Source organism: Plectropomus leopardus, chromosome 12 (genome assembly GCF_026936395.1).
Source record: "Plectropomus leopardus strain MGB_pleo_1.0 chromosome 12, ASM2693639v1, whole genome shotgun sequence".
NCBI lineage: Eukaryota > Metazoa > Chordata > Actinopteri > Perciformes > Serranidae > Plectropomus > Plectropomus leopardus.
The window spans coordinates 29,215,464-29,239,438 of NC_142187.1; the positions used below are offsets into that span (position 1 = coordinate 29,215,464).

A 23,975-nucleotide genomic window follows, 5' to 3' on the forward strand; every position below is an offset into this window, starting at 1 on the left:
AATGGAGCTTGACTGCTTTCATGACAAATGACTCTCCTTTTATTGGCCCGAGATCACCCGCTGGAATATTCTCGCATGTGTTTCTTTAATAGTCGAGTGTAACTGAACCCCTTCAGATACAAAACACAAATCTGCTGTTGATGGTCATAACTAATGAGCCTTGTCTTGATGGATGGGTTGATCAAATCATGCGTTGATGGCTCCGTGTGATGATCGACCTGCAGTCACACCGTGACGTGTTACTTCTGCAGCTGTGGTAAAAGAAAAATTGGACATGGACTTGGCTTATTGCCTTTTTCTCATGTTTTTTAGAGGCTTAAATACTTGTGAAAGGTGTCCGAAAGCAGCACAAGAAAAGTGATGTTGCTCCAGGTTTCAAAGGGTTAAAGACAAGACAATTTGTAGTTGTGTTTGTAGTATTTACTCTGGATGCTAAAAGTCAAAGTTAGGTTATCTTTGCTTACTGTACCGAAAAAAAAGCACAAATCCAGTTATTCACGAGATGAACTAGTTCAGGGTTCCCACAGTCATGGAAAACCTGGAGAAGTCACAGACTTTCACTGTCACATTTCCCAGGCCTAGAAAAGTTATGAAATAAATAAAAAAAATAATATAAAGTTTTTGAAAAGTCATAGGATTTCGTTGTGTGTAATGAAATTGTTATGGTAATTTTCTGTGGATAACCTTTCACATAATGTAACAAAATGGCAAATTTATTTTCTGTAGCCGTTGACATAGTATTGCTCTAATATGCATCAATGAGTGACAAAGTTTTGTTTACCATCATGTACGTTTCTTCACTTTCTCTTTGCGTTCTTCTGCTCCTGTCATGTAGCTGAGAGTATGTGGAAAGATGGTTTTAATCTGATACATTAGAAAAACACTGGGCAAGTGGAGCAAGAAAAAATAAGTACTATGGGTCGTGAAAAAGTTTTAAAATTTTGTCCGCTGGTTTTTGGATGATGTCACGATTCCTCCACCTTCTGGAGATTCTGCAGCATTTTAAGTCCATCCTTCGGTGCAAATTAAGAAGTGCACATGGTCGCTTCATTTCTTTATATCCTTATGTGGAAGGTGCTGTGAATAGAAATTAGAATAGTTTGATTTCCTCGTTTTCCAGATGTCATTTAAAGCTGCTTATGAATTGTCTGGTTCTCGACATGGAGGTGGCTGAACTGGCAGCTAGCAACAGTGCTAACTCCATAAACAGTGCTTAACAATGGCCACAAGGAGCTGAAAGACCTTACAGTAGCTCCTTCTACACTACATGTTCAAGGCGGGAAAATCTTGCCATTTTGCCGTCTCGCCGTTCTTTGTGTAAGGTACAACTGCGGTGGGAGGGGACAGTTTTCTAACCTTTGAGCCTCATTGGAGGCATTAAAAGCGCGTATTGGAGGTCTTTGTAAATGCGACAGCTAGCAGAAAGGCACTGAGTGCAGTGTGTGTGTGATGCTCTGACGATGTGTTGTGTGTGTGATCCACCCCAGGAGATTTAAAAAGCAGCTAGCAGCTAAATCAGTAAAGAAGAACCAGCCAAAAATGTCCACAAATTGGGAAAACAATGACATCGAAGAGCTTACCCTCCGAGCAGAGGACGTGATCAGCGGCCAGAGAAGGTAAATGATAGTTTTGTTGTTTATAAAGTGTTGCTAATGCGTACGTTATATGTCAGTCAGATGCTGTTGTGTTAAATGTCACACCAGTCACGCCTCTTGATTTTGCGATACAGGAACGTTATAAAATCGCTCACTGTAGCGATTTGATGCCACCATTGTTTGGTTTTGTGTAAAAATGCAAAGGAGGAAAAAAAGAAGAGACTTTTTTTGGTCCTGTAGCACGATCTTTGGGCAAAAAAACTTTTGTTAATCTAGAGGGAAGCAGAGGCTGGGTGATACTCTTACGCAATGGCACCGTTTCGATATCATCAGTAACAGCCGTACGAGTAAAATGCACAGCAGCAGCAATTTAGCTAGCCAGGTGGACACACACATGCACTAAAATGCATGTGAGTCCGGACAGGCTCACCAAAACAAACCACAGAGAAGCTCGGTTTACAGAGTTAGCACAATGTCATTTTGATGGGCGCTGTTAGTGACCTTAGTAGTTTGCCACAGTGTTAATGCTCTGAATATTGCATGCAGAGCCTTTACAAATGTAAGACATACCACATAAATACATGAGATTAACAATCATTCGTACATAACAAAATATAACAATACTGTTTAAACTTTGTTTTATATGTAGGTGTGTTTACCCGTCATCACGGTCAATGGTTTCTGTTGGCCTACCTGAGGAAGTCCGGAGCTCGAACAATCATGTGCTGAAAGTCCTCCAGTGACAGACGTCCGTCGTTGTCCAGGTCAGCCTCATCGATCACCTTCTCACACACCATCCGCACCTCGTCCTCTGTCAGCTCGTTACGGGTCAGCTTGTTCAGGGTCTTCTCCAGGTCTGACTTGCAGATAAAGTCATCATTGTTGAAATCTGGCAAGAAATGGAAACAAAGGAGATTTCAAAAGAAGGAAATGATGACTTAGAGATAAGTTGAGCAACTGTTCAAGTAATAAGTTAACCCTTAACATGGGGAGAAGGCAATGAGACATGACCCAAGAAATTAGTAAAAAAGTTATTAGAAAATTTACTACAGAAAAGAATTTTTTTTTCTGTGACATAATTTTAAAATATATAATTGAATAAAATATAGTTTTCTGGACATTTTTCCATGAAAGTAATCTTTCAAGTAAAATATATCTAACTCACATCTTATGGCTTTTTAAAATATGAGAGTTTGCTGTTTTTTTTCTGTATTTTACAATATTGAAGTTTGGGTTTTGGTCTGCAGTGCCAGGCCCAAAAATGTAACAGATTTGAATTAAATAATGAAGATAATTCTTAGCAGCCGTAGAAATATCCTTCATATATCATGAGCTCATTCTGCAGCGGGATAAAGTTATGGTTTTATGGCAGCTGAGTTTGTGACAGTATTCAATGTATTCAAATTTGTCATCTTGTCACCATCATTTTACTAATGTGGAAACCGCAGTTTGTTAAACATGTTTGTAAAGCTTAACATATTCACTCAACACACCCAGTCATTCATTAGAGAGGTTATTTGAGGTGTGTGAGCCCATTTAACCTCACCAGTCTCACTCGTCATAACACACTATGATTTTACAGTATGTAACTTTCCAAGGTTTTTCCCTTCTGTCGGCCTCAATAATGAATGTTTCCTTGACCCATGACCAGGGTCATGTGTATGCAAGATCCTCATCTGTCAGCGTGCGTTAATTAGGGGGGACTCTACTGCTGAGCACAAACTGGGTTTTGACGAGCGCTTCACCTCCATAATGGGCTGGTTAATCATTTATAACATTCCACGCACCGTCCGTCATGCTTTCAGCTCTAAGACCCTGCAACATGCCCCCCCTTTTCAAATGCTTCAACTATATTAAAATTAAAAAGATTTCCATGTTTCACCTGCTGTTGTTCAACTCACTTCATAGTTAAAGTTAATACAAGGAAGGAATCGATGATTCACTTGTAGGAAGGTGAGGCCAGTTTTTGTATCAGGGTGCTATTTTTGCATAGTTGCATGTAAAGGGCGTAGGTATTGTTTAAAAATCGGGGGGGACACATTATCAGCCAAAATATTTTGAGCATCAAACACTTAATGTCCTGCATTCTGGTAAATTTTATGCACCAATTTGTGCATGTTTTTTGTTTAGTGTAAATGTCTTTCATTGGTCAAAATAAGTCACTCTAACAGGAAAAAAACAAAACATACATAACATACAAAATTCATACGGTGTATATATGTATGTTCTGTAGCTAAGGAAAACAAAAATAACAGGAGTGAAGCTTCTCAACAAAACAAAATACAGACTGGACCTCCTTGAAATAATGTTGTTTTTTTAAAGTTGCACCTCTTCCTCTGATCTTTTACCATAAATTTTGAAGGCGTAGTAGGCCTTGAGGTCACGCGGAGCCATCTCACTCAGCACTGAAAACATGTCCAAGAAGTCGTCCAGTGTCATGTTTCCCTCTCCGTCTTCAGAGAAAACCTCAGCGATCCTCTGACGAAATGGGTTGTCCTGGTCAGAGGGGACACCAGGATAACTCAGAAACATTCAAATTAGATTAATCAGATAAAACAAACTCAGAGCAGTTAATCAGACAGAACTATGAACTAGTGCTTATTGGATTTGATATATTTACTCTAATGCATAATTGTGTGTTTTTACTTGGTTTATATGTTTTTTTTATATCTTTAAAAAAAAATAATTAATTTATGTTTTTTTTCAGTAAATACACACAAAAGCATTCAAGCACTCACCCAAAGAAGCTAAAAAAAGTACAACAAAATAATAATGAACAACAACGTAAAACATAACAGTGATAATAATATAAAAATTAAATATAAATGAATAAAATAAAAGTTAATCATACATTGTGTGAAACCAAAGGGGGCTTGTTATCACAGTTTGAACCACTTAATAGTTAACTTGGTACAAAAATGTACTGAATACAAGCATAAACATGCATACATATGTAGACACATTCACCGGCACATGAAGCATTAGGACAGATAAAAACACATACATACCCACACATATTCAAATATAGAAAGATACTTGTGTATATCTTCATTTAGCAAGTGAGCTGATTATTTTTTCTCATAATAATTCAAGTAAGCTCCAAAATTTCCGAGGGAAAGTATAATCCAGCTCTCCCTTTCTCCGGACAGTCAGTGACCGGCGTGTTAACACACCTGTTTACCTCGCTGTCATTGTGTAAAGAGGCATATAATTGATCCATTTCCAACAAGCGTGTCCTGAGGGACTCACCAGCTTTCTTCAAGTTTAAAGGAGTCGGGTAACATATAACGTTTCAAAGAATTCTGTCGATTAGTTGGCTATTAATTATGGATTGAGGACACAGTCGGGGAGAGCGCGGGTCTGCAGGGTGTGCGTGGGCCGGCGGGTCTACCTTCAGCTCTGGCATGCTGCCAATCAGCTCATATGGTAACTTCACATCTGGCTGGCTGGTGTAGTCAAGGGGAACGAGCTGCGGTGCCAAATCCCGGTAGCGGTCGAACAGTCTAGGGAAGGTTTAAAAAATTTACTTTCAATATTAAATTACAAGGTATCTTCCATATTATGTTGTGTATTTTAGAGGCGCAACTGGTGGTTAAGAAAAATGAAAACTCCATCATCTAAAGTCTATATTTCTCTCTCGTGTGTAGTGCAGTAGAAACTCTGAAAGCATGATTTTATAAACCATGTGATGTGAATGGTAGCCAGCCTCACAGTGGGACGGACCTCCTGATTCAGTAGTTTAGAGTTACAGTATTGTGCAGAACAAAACATAATTCAGCGGTGTCCTGTGTGCCACACCAACAATGACTCAGATAAAATAAGTTTTTGTGCCTTTTTGATATTTGCTTACCTGAGAATTTCTTTTCTTGTAAAATATGTGCAGTCCTGCAAAAGCAATCAGATCAAAGTGAAATTATTGCACAGAGAAGTAAGATGTATTTTTTCTTATACAGTCTGGTGCTTAATAACTTGCTTTATGCAGTAGTTGAAGAAGTATTTAGATATTTACTGAAGTAAAAGTAGTAGTATCACAGTATAAAACATGTCAATACAAGTAAAAATAGTACACTTACATTTTTTTTCTTAAGTAAAAGTACTTAGGTATTGCAGTGGCGCCCCCAAAATATTTTCATAGGGGTGTCCAGATAGGGGCGCTGGTTTTTGTATGCCACCCCGAGTATTTAGGCTACTTATAGTGTGCAAAGACTAATACATCAGTTAATATTTTGAGTTTCTCAACAATCCATTTTTAAAAATATTTTATGTATTCATGTCAGGCGATTCATTGTTCGTCAAATCGGCTCGAGATCCCTTTCCTTAAAAAGACAAATACGCAGCTTTTATGGTTTGGCTCAACAATTGTACGGGAAGCAGACAACGGGCTCCCAGGTTAAAGTCCAGGGTTTGTTGGACCAATTCACCTCACCTTTAAGGGACTTTACAGCTCTCTATATTGCATTGTTACCGGCGGCATTTCAAACGCTGTCCATTAGTGTATCACACCAACCTTTTTGAGTTGATTTCTGATGCCAAAATAATCTACCAAGAGTCGATATTTGATGAGCTGGGAATGAGAATGGACTTAAAAATGAACGTGCCACCGCGTTTTAAGACAGAAATATTGTCCTCCATGGGGAAGACACTGATGTATTGGCACGAAAATGAACTGAAAATGTAAATATAAAAAGTAATAGTATGCATTTTGCAGAATGGCCCATGTCAGTTTTATGTTGTTACATTATTGTTATTAATGCATCAACATATAAGCATTTAGTTAACTACTTTACATACTTTTTGGGTTCTGTATGACAATGCATCTTATATTCCAAGATAGTAATTTGATTTTTGTGTATAATATTAATCTGAAAAGTAGTTCTAATAACTAGAGTTTTAAAGATTTTTGTAAAAGATTAAAAAAGTCCATCTTAAGTATATTGTAGTAAAGTTTAAAATAGCATCAAATTGAAACAGATCACGTAAAGTACAAGTGCCTCAAAATACTTATGATACTTAAGTCATTTACTACAGTCAGATAACTAGGTGGAGTAAGTGTCCTAAGTTAACTTCCACTGTTTATATATGCAAAAAAAAAACCTTAAAGACTCAAACAACCCTTACCTCCTGTCACATGAATTTCCTCTAAACTGTTGACTGTAAAATATTCAAAGACAAACTTTCCTGAACAGCAAAGCTGGAGGTTGTGACATGAAGTCTGACAGGTGCATTAACCTTGTTTACAGGTGCCGGGAGCTGGTGTTGATAAGAGAAGCAGCATTTAGAGTGAGTGAGGCAGATCGTCTCAGTCAGAAAGAGAAACAGGACCGACACCAACCTGATAGGCATCTAGCTGCTGCGCCGTAAAAATGGTCTGTTTATTCCCCATGTCTGAGCGCGCAAACGCCAAGCCTCAGGTCCATCGCTGCTCCAGCATCAAGTGCTTTTTTAGGGTGTGTGGATATGTCAGATATGAAATGCTGGGACAAAAGAAAGCCAGAGCCAGAGAGGAGATCAGGTGTCGGGCTGCCACAGGGCCCTTTGGTCCCCATTATAATGGCAGCATTTCATCGTTTTCTCCATTGTGAATAGCAGCCCCTCTGACAATGAATAAGGGCTGTCGTCCAGCATCATGCCAAGTGGTATCAACCCCCTTTAGTGCCACTCTATGGCCAACGCCTCGGTCACCGCTCAGGTTACACTCTTTAGAGACAGGGTTTTGTAGTGGGCAAATAGACTTTTTGAGGGGAGACAAGTTTTGTTTCAGCTGAAAACACCATTATTGTTTATTTATTGCAATACTAGTACATTTTTACTTTTGTTTTTAGGTCAGGTATTTCATATCTAAACTAAAACCAAACTTTATGTATTCATTTACCACAAGAATTATAAGTGGCAAGCATAACTATAGGCAGAATAGCATTAGTGCTTCATGACTAATGCATGATCCACCTTCACTGCACTCTTTTGTATATAGCATGAACAAAAAGGAAGGCATTAAGTGGAATAATGACACACAAAGACAGGTTTTGCTAATTTGTGTTAACTAGAAAATCCCACATTGAGTAGTTTCATCAGGAAGCTCTGTCAGTGAATCCTAGCCTGGGGAGGGGGCTTTTTTTTATATAGCTTTTTCCCTTGAAATATTCAGCCTTGCATCCCTAGGAATTACATCCACATTGGATGATTTAAGTACGATTTATGTCCAGTGCCAACATTGGCAGGTGGTGATCCTGGACTCTGGAGGGCCCCCAGGCAAAGACGGCCATCGAGGCCTTGTCCTTACGAACAGTATCTAGCTGTCATTCCAGCCCGTTCTCATACTGAAGTTGTCAAATACCGCCGCTTATTCAGTCATTTTGGCATAAGATAAGATACCAACGCCAAAAGCCACCTTTTGCGGCAGTATGATACGCCGTTTGTTCGTTTACCAGAATGCAGGAGTGTTTTCTGGCGGAGGAGCCCAAAACCCTGCTTTTCATTTGTGTTCCCCTTAAATGTTTACATGAGCCCATGTCCTGTCAAAAGATCTTTAAAAAGACTTAAATGTAACTTGAAACAACCCCTGATGAAAAGGTAATCAAAACTCGTAGGCAACCACTGCCCACACCCATCACATCCCATTCATTTGATAGTACCTTCAAAGGCTTTTATGCTTTAACATATTCAGTCTTAAGCGGATGTGTGCTTTGCTGCTGTTTGGTGAGTGTATCCTCCAGCAGCCTGCACCTGCCATGAATCATCTCACCACCTGGAGGGTTTATGACTTCTTAGAAGGATGCTACATGCCCTGAAATGTTGTCGCTTTGCCAGATGTGGAACCACACAGACAAGCCGACCATTAGTGCTATTTACAAGTGCTGGCTTAAGCAATGTGAGTAATAAAATTAAAAAGGGTTCCACCCAATATTTAGTGTTTCATGTGCTCAAACATGTGAAAGGATTAAACTGATGGCCCAAGGGAATCAGGGGAGGAATCGTACATTAATAAAAACAAAGAATTTTGAACTTGCACCAAACCAGTTCAAGTGTTAAGAGGGAACTATCAGGAACTCTCCAGCTGTTTGTCAGGTTTGAATTATATTTTTTTCATCAGTACCACCAGAATGAAGACTGCTTTTAAGTACTTCTTAAAACTGATTTTCGTAGACTTGCCTTTATGTTTTTACTTTTTATGTTTCATGTTGCATGCACTGTTGTATCTTCTTCAACAAAATACCATAAATTCTGTCATTTTCCTCCTCGTGTTAATTGTGTATACTACATTGGAAAGCTATTATAAAGAGGCATATTTTTAATGCTGTATTAAATGTCCTCCTTGTCTTTTTTTTTGCAGTCTGTCTTTGAGCAGAATATGTGTCCGTCCAAGCCTAGCACAGTGGACATTACGGATGTCCACGACGCCCAGTCACACCAGGGGACTTTTGAGCCTTCTAGTTTGGATTCCTCACCTGAGAAAAAGTGCAATATTAAAGGTTTTCTCAAGAGAAATGCTTTTGTTCTTCTCACTGTCGCTGCTATTGTCACAGGTAAGTCTCTCTATGAGTTAATATTGTCCGTCAAATTTAAACTTAATTTGAGGGTGTAAATCTGGGATGAAATTAGGGATGCATGATATTTGATTTTGTTGCTGATATCCGATAAGCCGATATTTAACAACTGGTGGGCGATAACGATATATCCCATCTAATTTTAGTGATCATCAAGTCTCTTCTGTAGTGGCATTGACATCATATTATGTGTATGTGTATTCCCTGATGAAACTTTTTGTTAATGAAGATTACACCTGTTTCTGTTAATTTTTAAAAAATGTATATTGCTGTTTTTTCCCAGCATTGCTTTATGTATTGATTATACTACAGTTGGTATTTTCTGTTATTTGACAAACTGACATGTTGACCTTTGTATTTTTCTAAAGGGATTGGCCTGGGCTTTACTCTGCAGTCCACTAACATGACAGCCAGAGATATAAAATACTTCACCTTTCCTGGAGAGCTGTTGTTACAGATGCTACAGATGCTGGTGCTTCCTCTCATCACCTCCAGTCTGGTTTCAGGTGAGATCCCCGGATGTTACGGTCAAATGGCCCCTCACATGCTGCTGGGTGGCTGTTGCAGTTTGTCCTGCATCTCTTGTGAAAAGGTTTTTAGTAAATTTACAAACCTCTGTTCATAAAACCTACATATAGTGCATATTGCAGAGATAACAAGTATAACAAATACTGTATTTCAACCATTCACTTAAAACTTGGAGTAACATTCATATGTTTCACTGTCTTTCTTTCTTTTTCTGTCTTTTTCTTTCTTCTGTCTTTTTCCGGTCAGACATGTCATCTTTGGACAAGAAGGCTAATGGGAAAATGGGGCTCTGGGCTCTCTGCTATTACATAATAACGACAGTCATGGCTGTGTTCACTGGAATCATACTGGTTGTTCTTATCCAGCCGGGGAAATCAACCGGGAACACCTCAGCGTCCTCTGGTGGTAAAGTTGAAGTAGTGCAGACTATGGATGCCTTTCTGGATCTGATCAGGTGAGCATCAAAAAGGATCAATCCACTCTGTCAGATGTATCATTCAGCGTAAGCCGACATCTGTTTCTTTGCTTTGCAGAAACATGTTTCCGTCAAATCTGGTGACTGCTTGTTTCATAAAGGTGAGAGCTGCAGAGATTTCTTTTTTCTTTATTGTTTTTTTTAATGATACTTTTCAATGCTGATCTTCTTTTCTCCAGTATAAAACAGTTTATTCCAAAATCCCAAGTCACAATGTCATCAATCTGACTCAAAAAAGTGAGTACAGTGATACAATTTTTGCTTCTTGGCAATTGTGACCATTTCTTTCTGTTTACTTTGTTTAATATGAATGGTTATTATCATGACTTGTAATGGTGTTACCGGTAACCCAACAGACGACACAGTGCCGATGACAGCAACCACAGACGGGGTGAATATTTTGGGTTTACTGCTTTTCTGTATCGCCTTTGGCCTCACCCTGGGCAGTATGGAGAATGAGGGAAAACCTCTGACGGACCTGTTTGATTGCCTGAATAAAGCCACCATGCATCTGATCAGCATCGTCATCTGGTGAGAACGAGAAGCTGCTGTCACAAGATGTGAACATATTTTTTAAAGTCTGAAGTCGACCCTTAATTGCACCTTTGCTGTGTTTCATCTTTCTCACACAGGTATTCCCCCGTGGGAATCCTCTTCTTGGTTGGAGGACAGATTTTGAGGCTGAAAAGCATTAAAGTTATTGGTCTCCAGCTGGCCAAATATGCTCTCACCGTGACCTTTGGCCTGATGATCCACAGCCTCCTCACCCTTCCCCTCATCTATTTCGTGGTCACTCGTAAGAATCCCTTCAGTTTTATGTTTGGTCTCTTCCAGGCTCTCACCACTGCCTTTGGGACTTCATCAAGGTGAGCTGGATCGCCAGTCTCCACTGTTTTTAACAGAATGCAGTACATACATTTAAAGGGACAGTTCAACCCCAAATCAAAGAAACAATACTTTCCCTCTTACCTGTGGTGCTATTTATCAATTTAGATGGTTTTGGTGTGAGTTGCAGAGTGTTGGAGATATAAGTCGGATGTCTGCCTTTTCTTCAATATAATGGAACTAGAAAGCTCTCGGCTCATGGAGCTCAAAGCGCCAAAAAAATACATTAGAAAACTCAACAGGAATGTCTCTTTCCAGAGATCATGACCTGGTACTCAAGATAATCCACAGACCTTGTTGTGAGCAGTTTCATTCAGGAACTATTTTTCTGCTACTGAACTACGCCAGTCATCTGTTACCGCGCAGACGAAGCGTGCATCAAAGAAACTGCTGGTCTTTCAATAGAGGCTGAAAACGTTTGCTGCTGCTTTTTATCAAATCAAAGTATCAATTTCTTGCAATGCACTGTAACTCTTATTCTTGTATCTTAGTCATGTTTCTCTTTTGTATTCTACAGTTTTTTAATGCATTTTTAGTTGTATTTAAATGTCCTATTATGATTTGTTTCTTTTGCACTTTGTCTCTTTTTTGGGATTTTTTAATGTAAAGCACTTTGAATTATCTAATTGCCAAAATAAATAGATTTGGCTGGCCTAACTGCTATCTACACAACATAAATGAGCTAGTGATGCCAGGTGTGCTATCAATGTTTGCATCTCGTGCAGTCACAAGCACGAGCCTCTCGTCCTTGAATAGATGCACTCTTCCTTCAGCGCAGTGATACGGTTGGCATGTGTACAAAAAAGGTCTGTGGATTATTTTGAGTGACTGGGTTTTTTTTTGGTGCTTTGAGCTTTAAAAGCAGAGTGCCATCTAGTTCCATTATATTGGAAAGAAGGCAGAATTGATAAATAGATTGATAAATAACACTACAGGTAAGAGATAAAACATGCATATTTGATTTTGGTGTAAACCCTCCAAATACAGAATGTAACACTTATAAAACAAACTACTGAATTTTGACTTTGGCTTTGATTACAACTGAAAATTGACTGTATTTTTTGTTTTTTCCAGTTCTGTGACTCTACCTGTCACATACCGCTGCCTTGAGCAGAATCTCAACATGGACAAACGGGTGACACACTTCATACTGCCTATAGGGTCCACAATGACCATGGACGGCACAGCGCTTTATGAAGCAGTCGCTGCCATATTCATCGCACAAGTCCATAATATGGAGCTGGATGTGGGTCAAATCATCATCATCAGGTAAGATTAAATGCACACTGGAAACATGTTCTGTCACTTTTTTTAAAATCAGAAACAGATTCAGTAGGTTTTCTAATACAAAATAGGAATTTGTCCAAACTACTTCAAAGACGTCTGTCATAGATATCTTAGATATCCCTCATGTACGCACTAATGTTGGCCTGTTTCAGGTACTATGCACCTTTTAAAATGAATTAACAAACTTAAAAATAGACTCAAACAAAAAAATGATTAGATATGAAAAAAATATAAAAACAAATATTTACAATATTTCTGTTTTAACAGAGCAATACCGTTTTTTTTACCAGGGAATGTGCAAAAGTTTACAGAGTCTAGAGAATATGTACAATATACAGAGATAATAGACAAAAATATGTGCTTTAATTTAACACATCGTCACAGGTGTGAAAACATTTAAAGTACTTTAATACAACGCTTGCATATTTTAATCTTTCATAGTTCAGTCTCTGGGATATTATTTCCTGTGTATGCAGAGTTAATCACTGATCCTTTTTCATCTTTCAATATCATTTAATTCCAGTATCACTGCCACAGTTACTGCTATCGGGGCCACAGGTATCCCGCAGGGCGGCATGGTAGCCATGGCGATAGTGTTGACATCAGTTGGACTGCCCGTTGAAGGCATTTCATTTATCGTCACTGTTGACTGGATGCTGTAAGTTTGTGCTCGTTTGTTCATTGACAGAGTTTGAGGAGCGGTTTGTCATGTTTGTGTGACGATGGCAAATTGATCTAAATAATGAGCGTTTTGAAATGTACTGCCACGGTTGTGCTACATACTCCATACGCATTTGTTATTTCTTGGTGGACTGCTTATATTTGTTGTGAAGAGGAAAATACAAAGTTACACATCCTGAAAAACATTAGACTGTCTATACTTGTTTGTGGTTGTGTTCAAGTCACATTAACTAGTTCCTGACCTCAGAACTTCCTGTTTGTTTGTTGATAGAGATCGTTTGAGGACGACCACCAATGTGCTGGGTGACTGTATCGGTGTGGGTATAGTGCAGCATCTCTCCAGACATGAGCTGCAGAGCTCCGGTCCTGCAGAAGAATGCTTAGTGGAGGAAAACAAAGTGAAACCTTCTAACTGAGAAATAATACCAGAGTGAAGCCTTGCACTTTGATTGAAGCTAAATTAATGTTTAGGAAAATACATGATGGCACCGGTGCCAACATATCAAATATTACTGTTAATATACAAGGACACATTACTTCCTTAGAATACTTCTTCAATTTCCATCTTAGTTTAGGCAATATACAGTATAGACAGTAGAGTCTGTAGTATTGAAAAGAGACGCTTTAATTGCATTAAAACTTTTCTTGACATACACCTGTTACTGTACTTACAATGACATCGCTGCCTTCCTCATCAGAGTCAGAAAACACCAATTTCAGGAAAATTTTCAAAGTACTTCAGGTATGTTCTGTGTGCAGATTAATCTGGCCATTTTAAGAAAATAACAACAATGTTAAATTAACAATAATCCTGACAACTCTGTATGATCTGACCTAATGTAAAGGAAATATTGGTGTAATGTCTCACTATACTCCATCATTAGGCCCTTTTTACACTGCCTGTACACACCCTGTGTATACCCATGTCGACGTGAAGTAGTTTTTCTTCCTAAAATACAAAATCTCTCATTTTTAAGCAATGTTACTGCAGGGAGCTTTATGCTATGACTGAGGATTGATTTAGTTTGAAATCAGCTGATGATATTGCTTCTGAATCTAATTATTGTTGGTATAAATCTTTGGTCATTTTAGAAGACTGCAAGCATTCTTCCACTTTGACCATTTATTTATTTGCTCATTTATTTATTTTTGTAAATATTGCAGGGATTGGGCAAAAGTGTCACGATTTTTTGTCCTTTGACCCAGATGTTGACCATTGTGAGAGCTTAATATTTTGCTTTTCTGTCATAATCATTTACACTTCTGTTTAGACCTTGATATAATGTCACATTTTTGCGTGAAGTATATTTTAGCAATAAACTCATAGAACTGTTTTTTTTATAACATTTATTCTGACTAACAATTTACACCTGAAAACATAAAATATACACATTCACATCTTTTACAGGATATCACTTCCATCACTGCCATATATTATAATTTATGGATATTTACATATAATACACATATGGGACTCTGCACATTACTCATTACTTACAATTGATTTTTAAAGGGCAGCTGGCTGTCTCTGCACCAAAACCCATATTTACAGTATTTTTATGAATATCTATGCAGCCCGACAATGGCGACTAGTTGATGTCAGTGGCAGCCGCAGCTTCCTGCCACCATGTCATTATACTGTTTTAGCACCACGTTCTCGTCATCGTCAAAGTAGAGCAAGTTGATGGAGAAGAGCTTGTCGGGCACGCAGCATGGCGTCTCAATGCCTTTGATGAGCTTCAGGGCGTTGATGATGGACTGGACGGTGGCGTGGTTGGTCGGCCTCATGTTCTGACCCAGAGGGAAGGGGCAGGAGCCTTTGCAGTGGTATGCGTTATAACCCCGGGGCGACACAATCCAGCCTGACCAGCCGATTTCCTCGAAGTCGACGTAGAGAGGCTGGCGCTGGCAGGGTGAGGACACACCTTCCTCCTCGCTGTAGTCCAGGGAGCGGGCGATCCGGGAGGGCGGGCCTGACATGGGGGCCTGGGGCAGGCTGGAAGTGGCTGTGGTATCGTTTGGGTCTAGTGAAGGAAAGTGTTTTGTTAGAAAAAAACCAACAAACCAACGGTATTTTATATTCCTCTGGAATGGGGTACAGCAGGACATCTCAAGTTAATTTTTCAGAATAGTTTATGTACTTTGTTTTCCGACATTGCTCTTATTCTGAAAAGCGTTTGGTTGTCAGCAGCCAACTGCTGAAAGTTTGGCTTTTGGTAGCCAATTAGCATTGGACGTCAGATTTTTCTTCAGAAATTTGTCTGATAACTGATTGGTAAAATAATATGTTTACAAAATGTAAAAATGTTAATAAAGTTGGAATAGAAATTCTTATAATAGATAAACACGCATGAGAAAAGGATGGGGGGCTTGGGGGCCCTGGGCCCCCATAATTCTTACCTACACCCCTGCTCATCAAGAAGTAGACAAAAACTTACAAGAAAACTCAAAAAGCGTCCTAAAAGGCATTTAAAAAAAAAAAAAAAATCCAGTATCATAACTTTTATTATGTAATTCCCCCCCCATTTTTTTTTTCAAATAACCCCCCCCCCACCACCTTTTTTAAATTGAAACTAATTTTCAGGTAATTTCTTGCCAAGTTGGTTTTAACATTTTTGAAAGAAATCAAACCGATTTACTCAAGTTTCAAAGGGTGCTGAATGCAGCACAAGAAAACTGATGTCGAAGTTTTAAAGGGCTAACCTAAATCTTACCTATGCTTTCGAGAGTGGTAGAGCGGCGGCCATCGTCTGTAAAGAGGACCAACATGGGCTGTTTGCTCTGGTGGTGGTTGCGTCCTGAAGCAAATCGGATCAGCTTCAGATCCATCTGGCTTCCTCCCAGGGTCCGAACCACCACGTGGAGCCCCAAGTTACTGCCTTCATCTATCATCCAGGAGCGAACCTTCAAGAAGAAGTTCACGTTAGTCACTTAAAACACTGAATCCAAGCGTGTGTGATCAGGAATGCACCTATGGAAGTTAATGCAGGCCTTGAGGAGAAGTGGATACTCACTGCTTGTGTGATGGTGAACACTTCCCACCCAGTGGAGTGGACTGGGATGAGTCGAGAAGATAGCAGCCTTTTCTCCTCCGTGTTGTTGTTTTTGCTGGTGTCGAGGAGCTGATAAACACTAACCTGAAGGAGACAGAAGAGATGGAGGATTACAGATCTGTCCAAGAGAGCATGGATGGATTAAAAAACAGGCGACTCTGCACAGGCTCAGGGCCCAAAGTGTCATGGCACTCTGGCCATCACCTGCAAAATGTCACCAATTTCAAACAGGCAACAACCAGGAAAAGACTCAGAATGACCAAAAACAGATGCAAAGGAACTGCAACAGGACACAAAATGACTACAAAGAGACATATTTTAACCAAAATGGACAATAACCTCAAATACATACAAGGGAACAGCAAGGAGACACAAAGCAACCAAAAGGACACAAAAAGAATCCTACCATTATTTTACAGTGTTAATACTGTGAATTAATTACTGTTAAATTTATATTTTACAGTAGAGGTTTACAGTGTAATATGGCCTCCAAAAGGCATTGAGATTTTCATTAGAATTTGGTCATATTTTTTTACAGCCATTTGTCACAGTGTATAGAGAGGTGGTGCCTTTTGCATGGACGGAAGAGCCATATTTAGGTGTATTTCCGTAAAATGTTAAGTTACCATAATTGATCTGGTGGTGCATACCTGGCAGAAGTGGTGTCTGTTGAATGTCAGCGTTGCTTGAGGTCGCAGCTTGAAAAGATGAAGCTCTGCAGTGAGAATCTTCTCAGTTCTGGCAACCGTGGAGAGGTTGAACCTGTACTCCACCTGTTCGCTGTGCACTGCACAGAGAAAAATACATCATTAGAGACCAGAACAAACAAACCTGACTACACTTAACTGTTGCAAACGTGCACGAATCAAATCTTACATTTGTCAAAGAAACTGCGCACAGTATTCCCCTCCAGGAGATAGGGATCCCTGGTCACACCGTCCACGTCTGCAACCGTGTTGTACAGATCGAGCATGTACTGAGGTGGCTGCTTGTGCGCATGGATAACAGGGGGGTCCTCCATCCCAAAAACTTCCAAAAGTCTCTTGATGGCAGCTGAGCGTACTTCCTCTGACTCATTATCGGCGATGAAATGATTCTCCAGGTAGCTGAGTGAAGGCCGGGCAGATGCGGCGCAAACTAAAGCGGCCAAGCTGATCACAAACAGCAGCATCTCTGAGTAGATTCCTTTGCGTCCTCGAACCAAACAACCGGTCAGTAACTTGGAGCTGGAGTGACTGCAGACTCCTGGAGTCTCGTCTTTTTATATCAAATGCTCCTCAGTGCCCCCAAAGCCTCGGCAAACAGCAGTAAAGATGCTATTTGGTCGCAAATGTAAATCACCTATCAGCGAGTATAAAGGGGGACTAATGGCGGCGTTAACAAGGTGTGAACCCGATTGTAGATTTTATTCAAGCCTATTGCCCCCACGTCTGGCAATAAAGGCTCAAATAAACTAATTCCAGCCTTTGAAAAAGCTCTGCACTTATTGACCAGTGACTTTGTTGTTGTGGGATATATTTTTTTCTCCAGTGATTCATGTTATTGTGGAGGAATGTGGACAGAACTTGGAGCTGATGATTTGAGGAAGTGCACGCACCGCGGGGGGTCAGCTGCGCCTAAATGAATCCATTAATTTAGAATAATGGGCACAGTGTCTTAGGTGGAAACCAATTACTTGGATAAAGAGACGGGTGTCGGTGGCTACACGTCGCGGGATTTACATAACTGCTTATCCAGTTCCAGCTGGATAATCAGCAAATTTGCAGTTTTGTTTTGTAAAAGAACTCCAACTGGACTCACTCATTGCTGTGACTGTTTTTGTGTTGAATTCACGGCAGCTTCACATAAATCTTTTTGATTATGACTTCCAGTGTGAATTAAATAACAAAATGCAGTTACAACACGTTATACTGATAATGGCTTAAATACTGGAAATTTTGGGTTTCCTATGGACCAAAACTTTAAACAGAGCTTACATATAAATTATGAAATTATTTAAAAAAAAAAAACTGTGACAAGAAAAAGACCCCCCCTCCACACACACACACACACACACACACACACACACACACACACACACACAAAAATCTAAGTCATTCTTCAAACTTAATTACTTTTCATTTATTTCCCAAAGCCAGCTCAAGTCCTTCCCTCAGAAATGACTCACTGTGCCATTTGGCTACTTTGATCTTTACGCACAAATTACGCACGAGCGAAACAGACAGTTTGACGCTGAAAAAAGTGTTTCCCCCATTGTAATAAACATTTAAGAGATCAAAGTTGTTTTCTACATGACACCTTGTAAGCAAGCCATAAAACGTCTTCGTTTAGGATGAAGGAAAAGAAAACAACCAAAGAGTTGTTTCACACGTTCATATCAAAATAAGGAGCTATTAACGACCTGCACGTGTGTTTTTTCAAAGGGACAATTACGACATTGGTTGGCTTTTCAATGTGCTCCTTTGCAGTGCTTCTTCAAAGCCTCATTTTGGCTTTTTGAAACTTCAGACCCTAATACAAATGTATTTATTTTATTTTATTTTATTTTATTTTATTTTATTTTTCAGATTTAATTGATTCATAACTTGTTTTCCATCTGTGAGGCCTGACAATACTTCCTCTTGTTTCTCTTTCATTAACATGTTTCATGTTTTCTAAACTCAAAACTTACTTGCTTAACATACTAATTACATTTATATAATAATTTAAAACACACACTACATGCTCTGTTTGATCTGTGGTAGAATGTCTTTAGTGCCATTTAAAGGTTGCTTTCTCAATAGTGGGATTATTCCTGTTTTATTTGCAGTTTGATAAAACTTTGCTGTGCAGTTGTCCAATGAAAAGTCCTCACTACTTGTTGCATTAAATTTATTTACAAAATTATCATTTTTACATATATTACATATAATACAATAATACTTTAAGGGAGCAAAGGTTATAGTGTTTGCTGTAGTCATCAGTGGGCTGTGAATAAAAATGTTTCAACTTCTGAGATGAGATTGGAGGTTTTTTTCTTATAGGGGGCGCTGTGTTCAGTTTTGGCAATGGCAGGAAGTGATGGAGAGGACGGTGCGTATCTGTCCATGCTGGTTTAGGAAACTGTGGCTCTCGTAGCCCTGAGAGACACAAGAGCTGGACTGTCTTTCAGCCCATAAGTGGCAGATTGCTGGATCAGATGGACTCCTGCAAAAGAAAATTAAAATGACTTTGTGCACTTTATCAAATAACCTCTTAAAAGGGAACTACACCCATTTTTAAAATGCATACATGTTAGTCCCATAACCTAAAAAGAGTAGCAGATCCAAAAATCTGAGTGTTAAGACTCAAAATTGTGATGTCATCAAGTGTTTAACTGAAGTAAAGTAGGAAAAACGTTCTGCTTCTTTCACAGATAAATATCAGCTGAATACCTAAATGATCTGTTGATTTGTCAAGTGAAACTATCAACTTAAGTATGTGCTTCTCTCGTGACTGTCCAGGGACATTTCGGACCTTTTAATTGTCCACTTCTGCTAAATGTCTTGCAACAGTTCAGCACACAAAATTAATTTCATGTTTCATTTCAATTCAAGACATGCATTACTGATCTGCTGTTGGGAAAGTGATGCCAAACTCATACTGTGCATCTGAAAACTGTACTGGGAACAAGTTTAAAGTTTGCTAATATAGGCTACTGAATACTTCAGGTTGGATTCAGGGAAATTGTGTTTAACAAGAAAGCACCATACATGTAGAATATTCGGATTTGATAAAGTGGTGTTGCATTTTAAAAACCATGTCTGGGGTCTCTGAGTTTTTCACTTAATGTAAACACCCTTTAGCTTCAATGAGGTGCTGAGGGTTGATAACAAAATATTTCTGTGATACTGTCAGAAATGAAAAATATCATTCTAACAACCTTAGAGTGACTTAAAGGGGAACACCACCTAAATATAGAATTTCTGTATATTGTTTCCATGATGTGGGAAAGTGAACATGAGCTACTGTCTATCAAAGCCAGAAACCAGAGAAGTATTTAGTCTGAAGCTGCTTCATACACAATGAATGTGAGCCTGATTTTGTGGGCCCACAGAATTTTTGTTTTCTTCAAATTAGCTTTATTTTATTGTAGTGTTCTCAGTTCTAAAGCAGAAAATGTTCCCATACACTTCCCATACGTCTAAATCAGCTTTCACAATTTATTATCTATGGAGCAGCCCCAGACGTTATACGCTATGACAAATTTGAGTTTTAGTGCTCCAGTTTTTGTGTTTGAGAGAAAGTGGTTCATTTTTACTTTTATTTTTGGGTCATCTCAGGAATACCGTAGATGAATTTGGAAAATGGGCCTGGTTCTCCTTTAGTGGCACCCAGAAGGGGAAAACTATGTTTGTAGCATAATGCAAATAATTTTTCTGTATTTCTAAACCCTAAATACTACTTTATACATTATAATTCAGCCTGAGGTATATGTTTTTTGTATTTTATATTTTGAAACACTTAAAATACTCAGTAAAAATATTATACATATTTTTTCTTATACATATTAGATAAACTGACATGACACTGTTAGAAGTCTGCCACATTCTCAAAATAAAGCAGAAGGTAACAGAGGGACATTTGGTGTAGGATTTAAACGCATGCTGAGTGCCGAACGTGTCAGAGCTCACGGGCAGTTGCGAGGTGTGTGTGTGGGTGTGTGTAGCAGCTGTGTTCATGCTTACCTGAGAAGGCATCGGTTTCCTGTAGTGCAGCCTCCCAAACATCTGCCCACGTCTATTTCCTGTGGAAAATTAGCAACACAGAGAGACGGCAATCAGCTCACAGCTGGTCACAAATATTGACCCAGTTGAGTCCAGCTGCTGTTTAGCATTTTAGGTGCTTTGATTCGACACCTGCGGGGCCCATTTGTGTTTGCGCTGCACCTCGCGCCCTCATCAGCAAATGACCAACTGGGTACAGGAATACAACTTAAGTCTTATGTGGAAATCAAAAAAGTTATTAATCTCGTAAAGTCTGGTGTTAAAATCTTGAATAATCATATTGATCTTTGCAGCATTTAGAGGTTTGTGGATGAACTTTGTTTCAAAGGTTTCACTTTTGTGGAAGTTATAACTGAAAGGAGATTAATGAGTCTGAATCTGCCCCCGACAGAGCAGTTTAAATCATGCTTTTATTGTATTTTTTTACAAAAAGTTGAGCTGAGACTGAGCCAGTCTATCACGTGTATTGTTGCAGGTTGTGCATGAATAAGCATGCAGCACATCCTGCTCCAGCCACTGGCCAGTGGATTAGCGTGATTAAGTGCTGTCTTCCACACATGTGTCTGATGAATAAAGATACTTCATTACTGTCTGGCACCCAGCGAGACCCCCGTTTCCTCTCAGCCTGAGTACAAAAGACAGTGTGAAACTGGCATCACAAATGAAGCACTCTTCCAGTGTTAAGTACGCCGTGCTACTCAAAGAAGACAAGAAGCTTATTTGAAAAGCTGGAACACGACCAATGATTTCTAAGAACTAGGAATGAGAAGTTTTGGTGATAGTTCAGAGTTTACACCTACTTTGAGCCTCTCCTCTTTGACTCCGTCTCCATGGTGGACTATTTCATAATAATACTCCACATATGGGACCCTGTAGCAGCTTTCCTTCAGCTCGCAGGTCGCCACCGTCTGGATGAGGTCCACTTTGTTTGGGGTTTCCACCAACGCTGAGTCAAACTTAGTGGGGACACAGGAGAATCCCTCTGAGGAGGATTTAAAGAGAAAAGTTAGTGTCCAAAAAGAGCAGCACAATCTTTGATTCTAATGTAAACACTTTAACAACACAGGAATAGCTTTGCAAAGACTGAGACATCAGTTTTAGTTGTCTTTTTATCTGATGCTGTGACAAAATAGTGTATATCTGAAGTGTTTGGATATTTCCATTAGATTACAATCAAACACACAGAATTCAGTTTTTCATATTCATCAGTATAACTAAAGTAAATATACTGTTTTAACATTGTTTTCAGACCCAGTGGTGATGTCAGGCCTCTGCATCTGAGGCTTCGCCCTGGGATGTTTCAGAAATAGCCTTTGATCAAATAGGTTATATATATTGTTAATTTATTTTATTTTATCGTTTTTTGCTGTTGTTTGTGTGTTGCTGGGTTTTTTTTAAATAGTTTTCCTTTTTTTCAATTTTGTTTTTTTGTTCCAATTTTCCTTCAATTTTTACTTATATGTTTGTTTAACATTATATTTTAATGTTTACTTGTGTTGACCCCGAGGACGAGTAGCTACAGTTACATTGGCAAAGGCTAATGGGCATCCAAATAAAATAAAATAAATAAATAAATACATTTTAAAAATAGCAATTGGCCACAAAAAAGCCCTGGATCTAATAATCTGCCATCATTCAAACTTCTACTTGAATAAATGTATTTGGTTATATTCCACCACTGCAAATACATACATTTAAATATTTATATGACTCAATGCATTTTTAATGATAATGGTTGTGAAGTATTCTTTAAGCACTACTACAACTACTTATATATTTTGCTGTATAATTCATAACTCATCTGAAAAGTACACTTTTTGTAATTGTCAGGTATTCTGTGCTCAGTACTAATTACAAAGAGCTACTACTACTTTTCTCATCACAATTCATAATTAATTTGGTTAAAAAATAATAGTTTTTAGGGAAAATCCGGTGCCAGAGTGCATAAAAAGCATCAAAACAGAGCTTGTTCATTAAAAAAAAATCAAGTTAAGGATCCCCTTGGATCCCCCTACTGAGGCCCCCCAATGTCCTAAAGTCCAAGAAATGCCCGTTTGCACCACAAACACACTGAAATTCACTGTTTTTTAATATTCTAGGACAGCGACACTTTGCTCTTTGCATCAGGGTAGTTTTAAAGCTCAACATCCACTTAAACTTGTTGCCTAACTTTATTTGGACATAAACTACTAATTGTGTAAAGGAAGTGAAAAAAAGTTACTTCCGGTGAAAGCTGTTCTCCCTTCACTTAAACTGACCTGATACCAGAGATAGTCGATTAAAACTTTTAATTGATATTTAAACCGGCTGATCGATCAACTGACTGCACAACTTTACTGCCGCGTGGTCGGTATTCAGTGTTTCTGTCTGTGGTGGAAACTTTTTATTTGTCAGGCTGCTCTCTGTCCTGTTTTGTTTTTATCTGAAACAGACAGGTACACACACACACACACACACACACCTGGTGAGCCCTTAGAGCGCGAGCACGCTCCCACGTCGATGACCGTCTCATACGGAGTCTCGGAGTAGAAGGTCCTGAGCGCGGGCACGCGGATGCACTGGGTCATTTTGACCTCGCACTGGCACTCCTGGATGACCTCCACCTCCCGGGGCCCCTCCAGCAGCAGCAGCCGGTCCACGCGCATCCCTGTCGGCTCACACACCTGGTTCATCCCGCACGAGGGCAGCTGGTTCAGCGGCGCGGGGCTCTCTGGAGCGGCAGGCTCGCGCGCTCCCATCTTTTGTAAGGCGAGTAATTGTGTGTCAGACATGTCAAAACATGTTTCTGTGTGCTTTTTATCAAAATAATGCAAATTATTTTCAAAATATTTGTGTTTTTACTGTTGTTGTTCATGTTTTGCTCTGTTAATATAAATGTCTACCAAAAGTTATGCAGCAAATTATTAATATTGATTTTAATAGTAAAACACGTGTTTTATAACGCTTTAGAAATTACTAAATTATCATGTAAAGGCCTAATGGAGTTTCAACAGGACAACATGTCAAACAATCACAAAGTTACAGCGCCCTCCTGTGGTCGTTTGTGGGGACTTCACTTACTTTCTTGCTCCTGAGAAATTCCAGCATTGATGCATGTTTGGAGTAATCCTGCTGTCCTGCCTCATGTGATGGTCTGGATGATCCCCCACAGTGAGACCTGCACAGTCCCACATCGACACTGA

The 23,975-nt window shown here is 39.2% G+C and overlaps 4 protein-coding genes across 4 annotated transcripts; 1 reads left to right on the top strand and 3 right to left on the bottom strand.

Moving 5' to 3' along the window:
* Window positions 1–68: 68 nt before the first annotated feature.
* On the bottom strand, window positions 69–7,858 carry LOC121951044 (calcium and integrin-binding family member 3). The gene is made up of 4 exons (XM_088085538.1): window positions 7,806–7,858; window positions 4,987–5,098; window positions 3,944–4,091; window positions 69–2,484 (listed from the first exon to the last, which is right to left on the bottom strand). The coding sequence occupies exons 1-4, from the start codon at window positions 7,856–7,858 to the stop codon at window positions 2,285–2,287; spliced, it is 513 nt and encodes a 170-aa protein (XP_087941664.1). The 3' UTR covers window positions 69–2,284.
* A 746-nt stretch (window positions 7,859–8,604) lies between these two features.
* Window positions 8,605–14,329, top strand: LOC121951215 (excitatory amino acid transporter 1-like). Its single transcript, XM_088085755.1, has 11 exons — window positions 8,605–8,660; window positions 8,926–9,118; window positions 9,508–9,645; window positions 9,914–10,121; window positions 10,201–10,243; window positions 10,322–10,379; window positions 10,499–10,673; window positions 10,775–11,008; window positions 12,102–12,296; window positions 12,838–12,972; window positions 13,267–14,329. Exons 2-11 carry the CDS (start codon window positions 8,944–8,946, stop codon window positions 13,409–13,411), a joined length of 1,506 nt encoding a protein of 501 aa, XP_087941881.1. The 5' UTR covers window positions 8,605–8,660; window positions 8,926–8,943; the 3' UTR covers window positions 13,412–14,329.
* An 84-nt stretch (window positions 14,330–14,413) lies between these two features.
* admp (anti-dorsalizing morphogenic protein) lies at window positions 14,414–17,226 on the bottom strand. The gene is made up of 5 exons (XM_042497094.2): window positions 16,925–17,226; window positions 16,699–16,835; window positions 16,010–16,132; window positions 15,710–15,899; window positions 14,414–15,019 (listed from the first exon to the last, which is right to left on the bottom strand). Exons 1-5 carry the CDS (start codon window positions 17,217–17,219, stop codon window positions 14,595–14,597), a joined length of 1,170 nt encoding a protein of 389 aa, XP_042353028.2. The 5' UTR covers window positions 17,220–17,226; the 3' UTR covers window positions 14,414–14,594.
* A 1,854-nt stretch (window positions 17,227–19,080) lies between these two features.
* Window positions 19,081–23,975, bottom strand: pnhd (pinhead). Its single transcript, XM_042497466.2, has 5 exons — window positions 23,854–23,975; window positions 23,255–23,531; window positions 21,594–21,775; window positions 20,755–20,813; window positions 19,081–19,234 (listed from the first exon to the last, which is right to left on the bottom strand). The coding sequence occupies exons 1-5, from the start codon at window positions 23,878–23,880 to the stop codon at window positions 19,084–19,086; spliced, it is 696 nt and encodes a 231-aa protein (XP_042353400.2). The 5' UTR covers window positions 23,881–23,975; the 3' UTR covers window positions 19,081–19,083.

What these genes read in the sequence shown, in the direction of transcription:
- LOC121951044 (XM_088085538.1), bottom strand. Translation starts at nt 7,858, where the DNA reads ATGGCCGTCTTTGCCTGGGGGCCCTCCAGAGTCCAGGATCACCACCTG. An exon ending in CAGGATCACCACCTGCCAAT is followed by an intron (nt 5,099 to 7,805) that starts GTTGGCACTGGA and finishes AACCTTCCCTAG; the next exon opens with ACTGTTCGACCGCTACCGGG. An exon ending in CTACGCCTTCAAAATTTATG is followed by an intron (nt 2,485 to 3,943) that starts GTAAAAGATCAG and finishes ATTTCTTGCCAG; the next exon opens with ATTTCAACAATGATGACTTT.
- LOC121951215 (XM_088085755.1), top strand. Translation starts at nt 8,944, where the DNA reads ATGTGTCCGTCCAAGCCTAGCACAGTGGACATTACGGATGTCCACGAC. An exon ending in TGTCGCTGCTATTGTCACAG is followed by an intron (nt 9,119 to 9,507) that starts GTAAGTCTCTCT and finishes ATTTTTCTAAAG; the next exon opens with GGATTGGCCTGGGCTTTACT. An exon ending in TGACTGCTTGTTTCATAAAG is followed by an intron (nt 10,244 to 10,321) that starts GTGAGAGCTGCA and finishes TCTTTTCTCCAG; the next exon opens with TATAAAACAGTTTATTCCAA.
- admp (XM_042497094.2), bottom strand. Translation starts at nt 17,219, where the DNA reads ATGCTGCTGTTTGTGATCAGCTTGGCCGCTTTAGTTTGCGCCGCATCT. An exon ending in GCGCAGTTTCTTTGACAAAT is followed by an intron (nt 16,836 to 16,924) that starts GTAAGATTTGAT and finishes TTCTCTGTGCAG; the next exon opens with TGCACAGCGAACAGGTGGAG. An exon ending in ACAGACACCACTTCTGCCAG is followed by an intron (nt 16,133 to 16,698) that starts GTATGCACCACC and finishes TGTCTCCTTCAG; the next exon opens with GTTAGTGTTTATCAGCTCCT.
- pnhd (XM_042497466.2), bottom strand. Translation starts at nt 23,880, where the DNA reads ATGCTGGAATTTCTCAGGAGCAAGAAA. An exon ending in AATTTCTCAGGAGCAAGAAA is followed by an intron (nt 23,532 to 23,853) that starts GTAAGTGAAGTC and finishes GCCTTACAAAAG; the next exon opens with ATGGGAGCGCGCGAGCCTGC. An exon ending in TCAAAGAGGAGAGGCTCAAA is followed by an intron (nt 20,814 to 21,593) that starts GTAGGTGTAAAC and finishes AATTTTCCACAG; the next exon opens with GAAATAGACGTGGGCAGATG.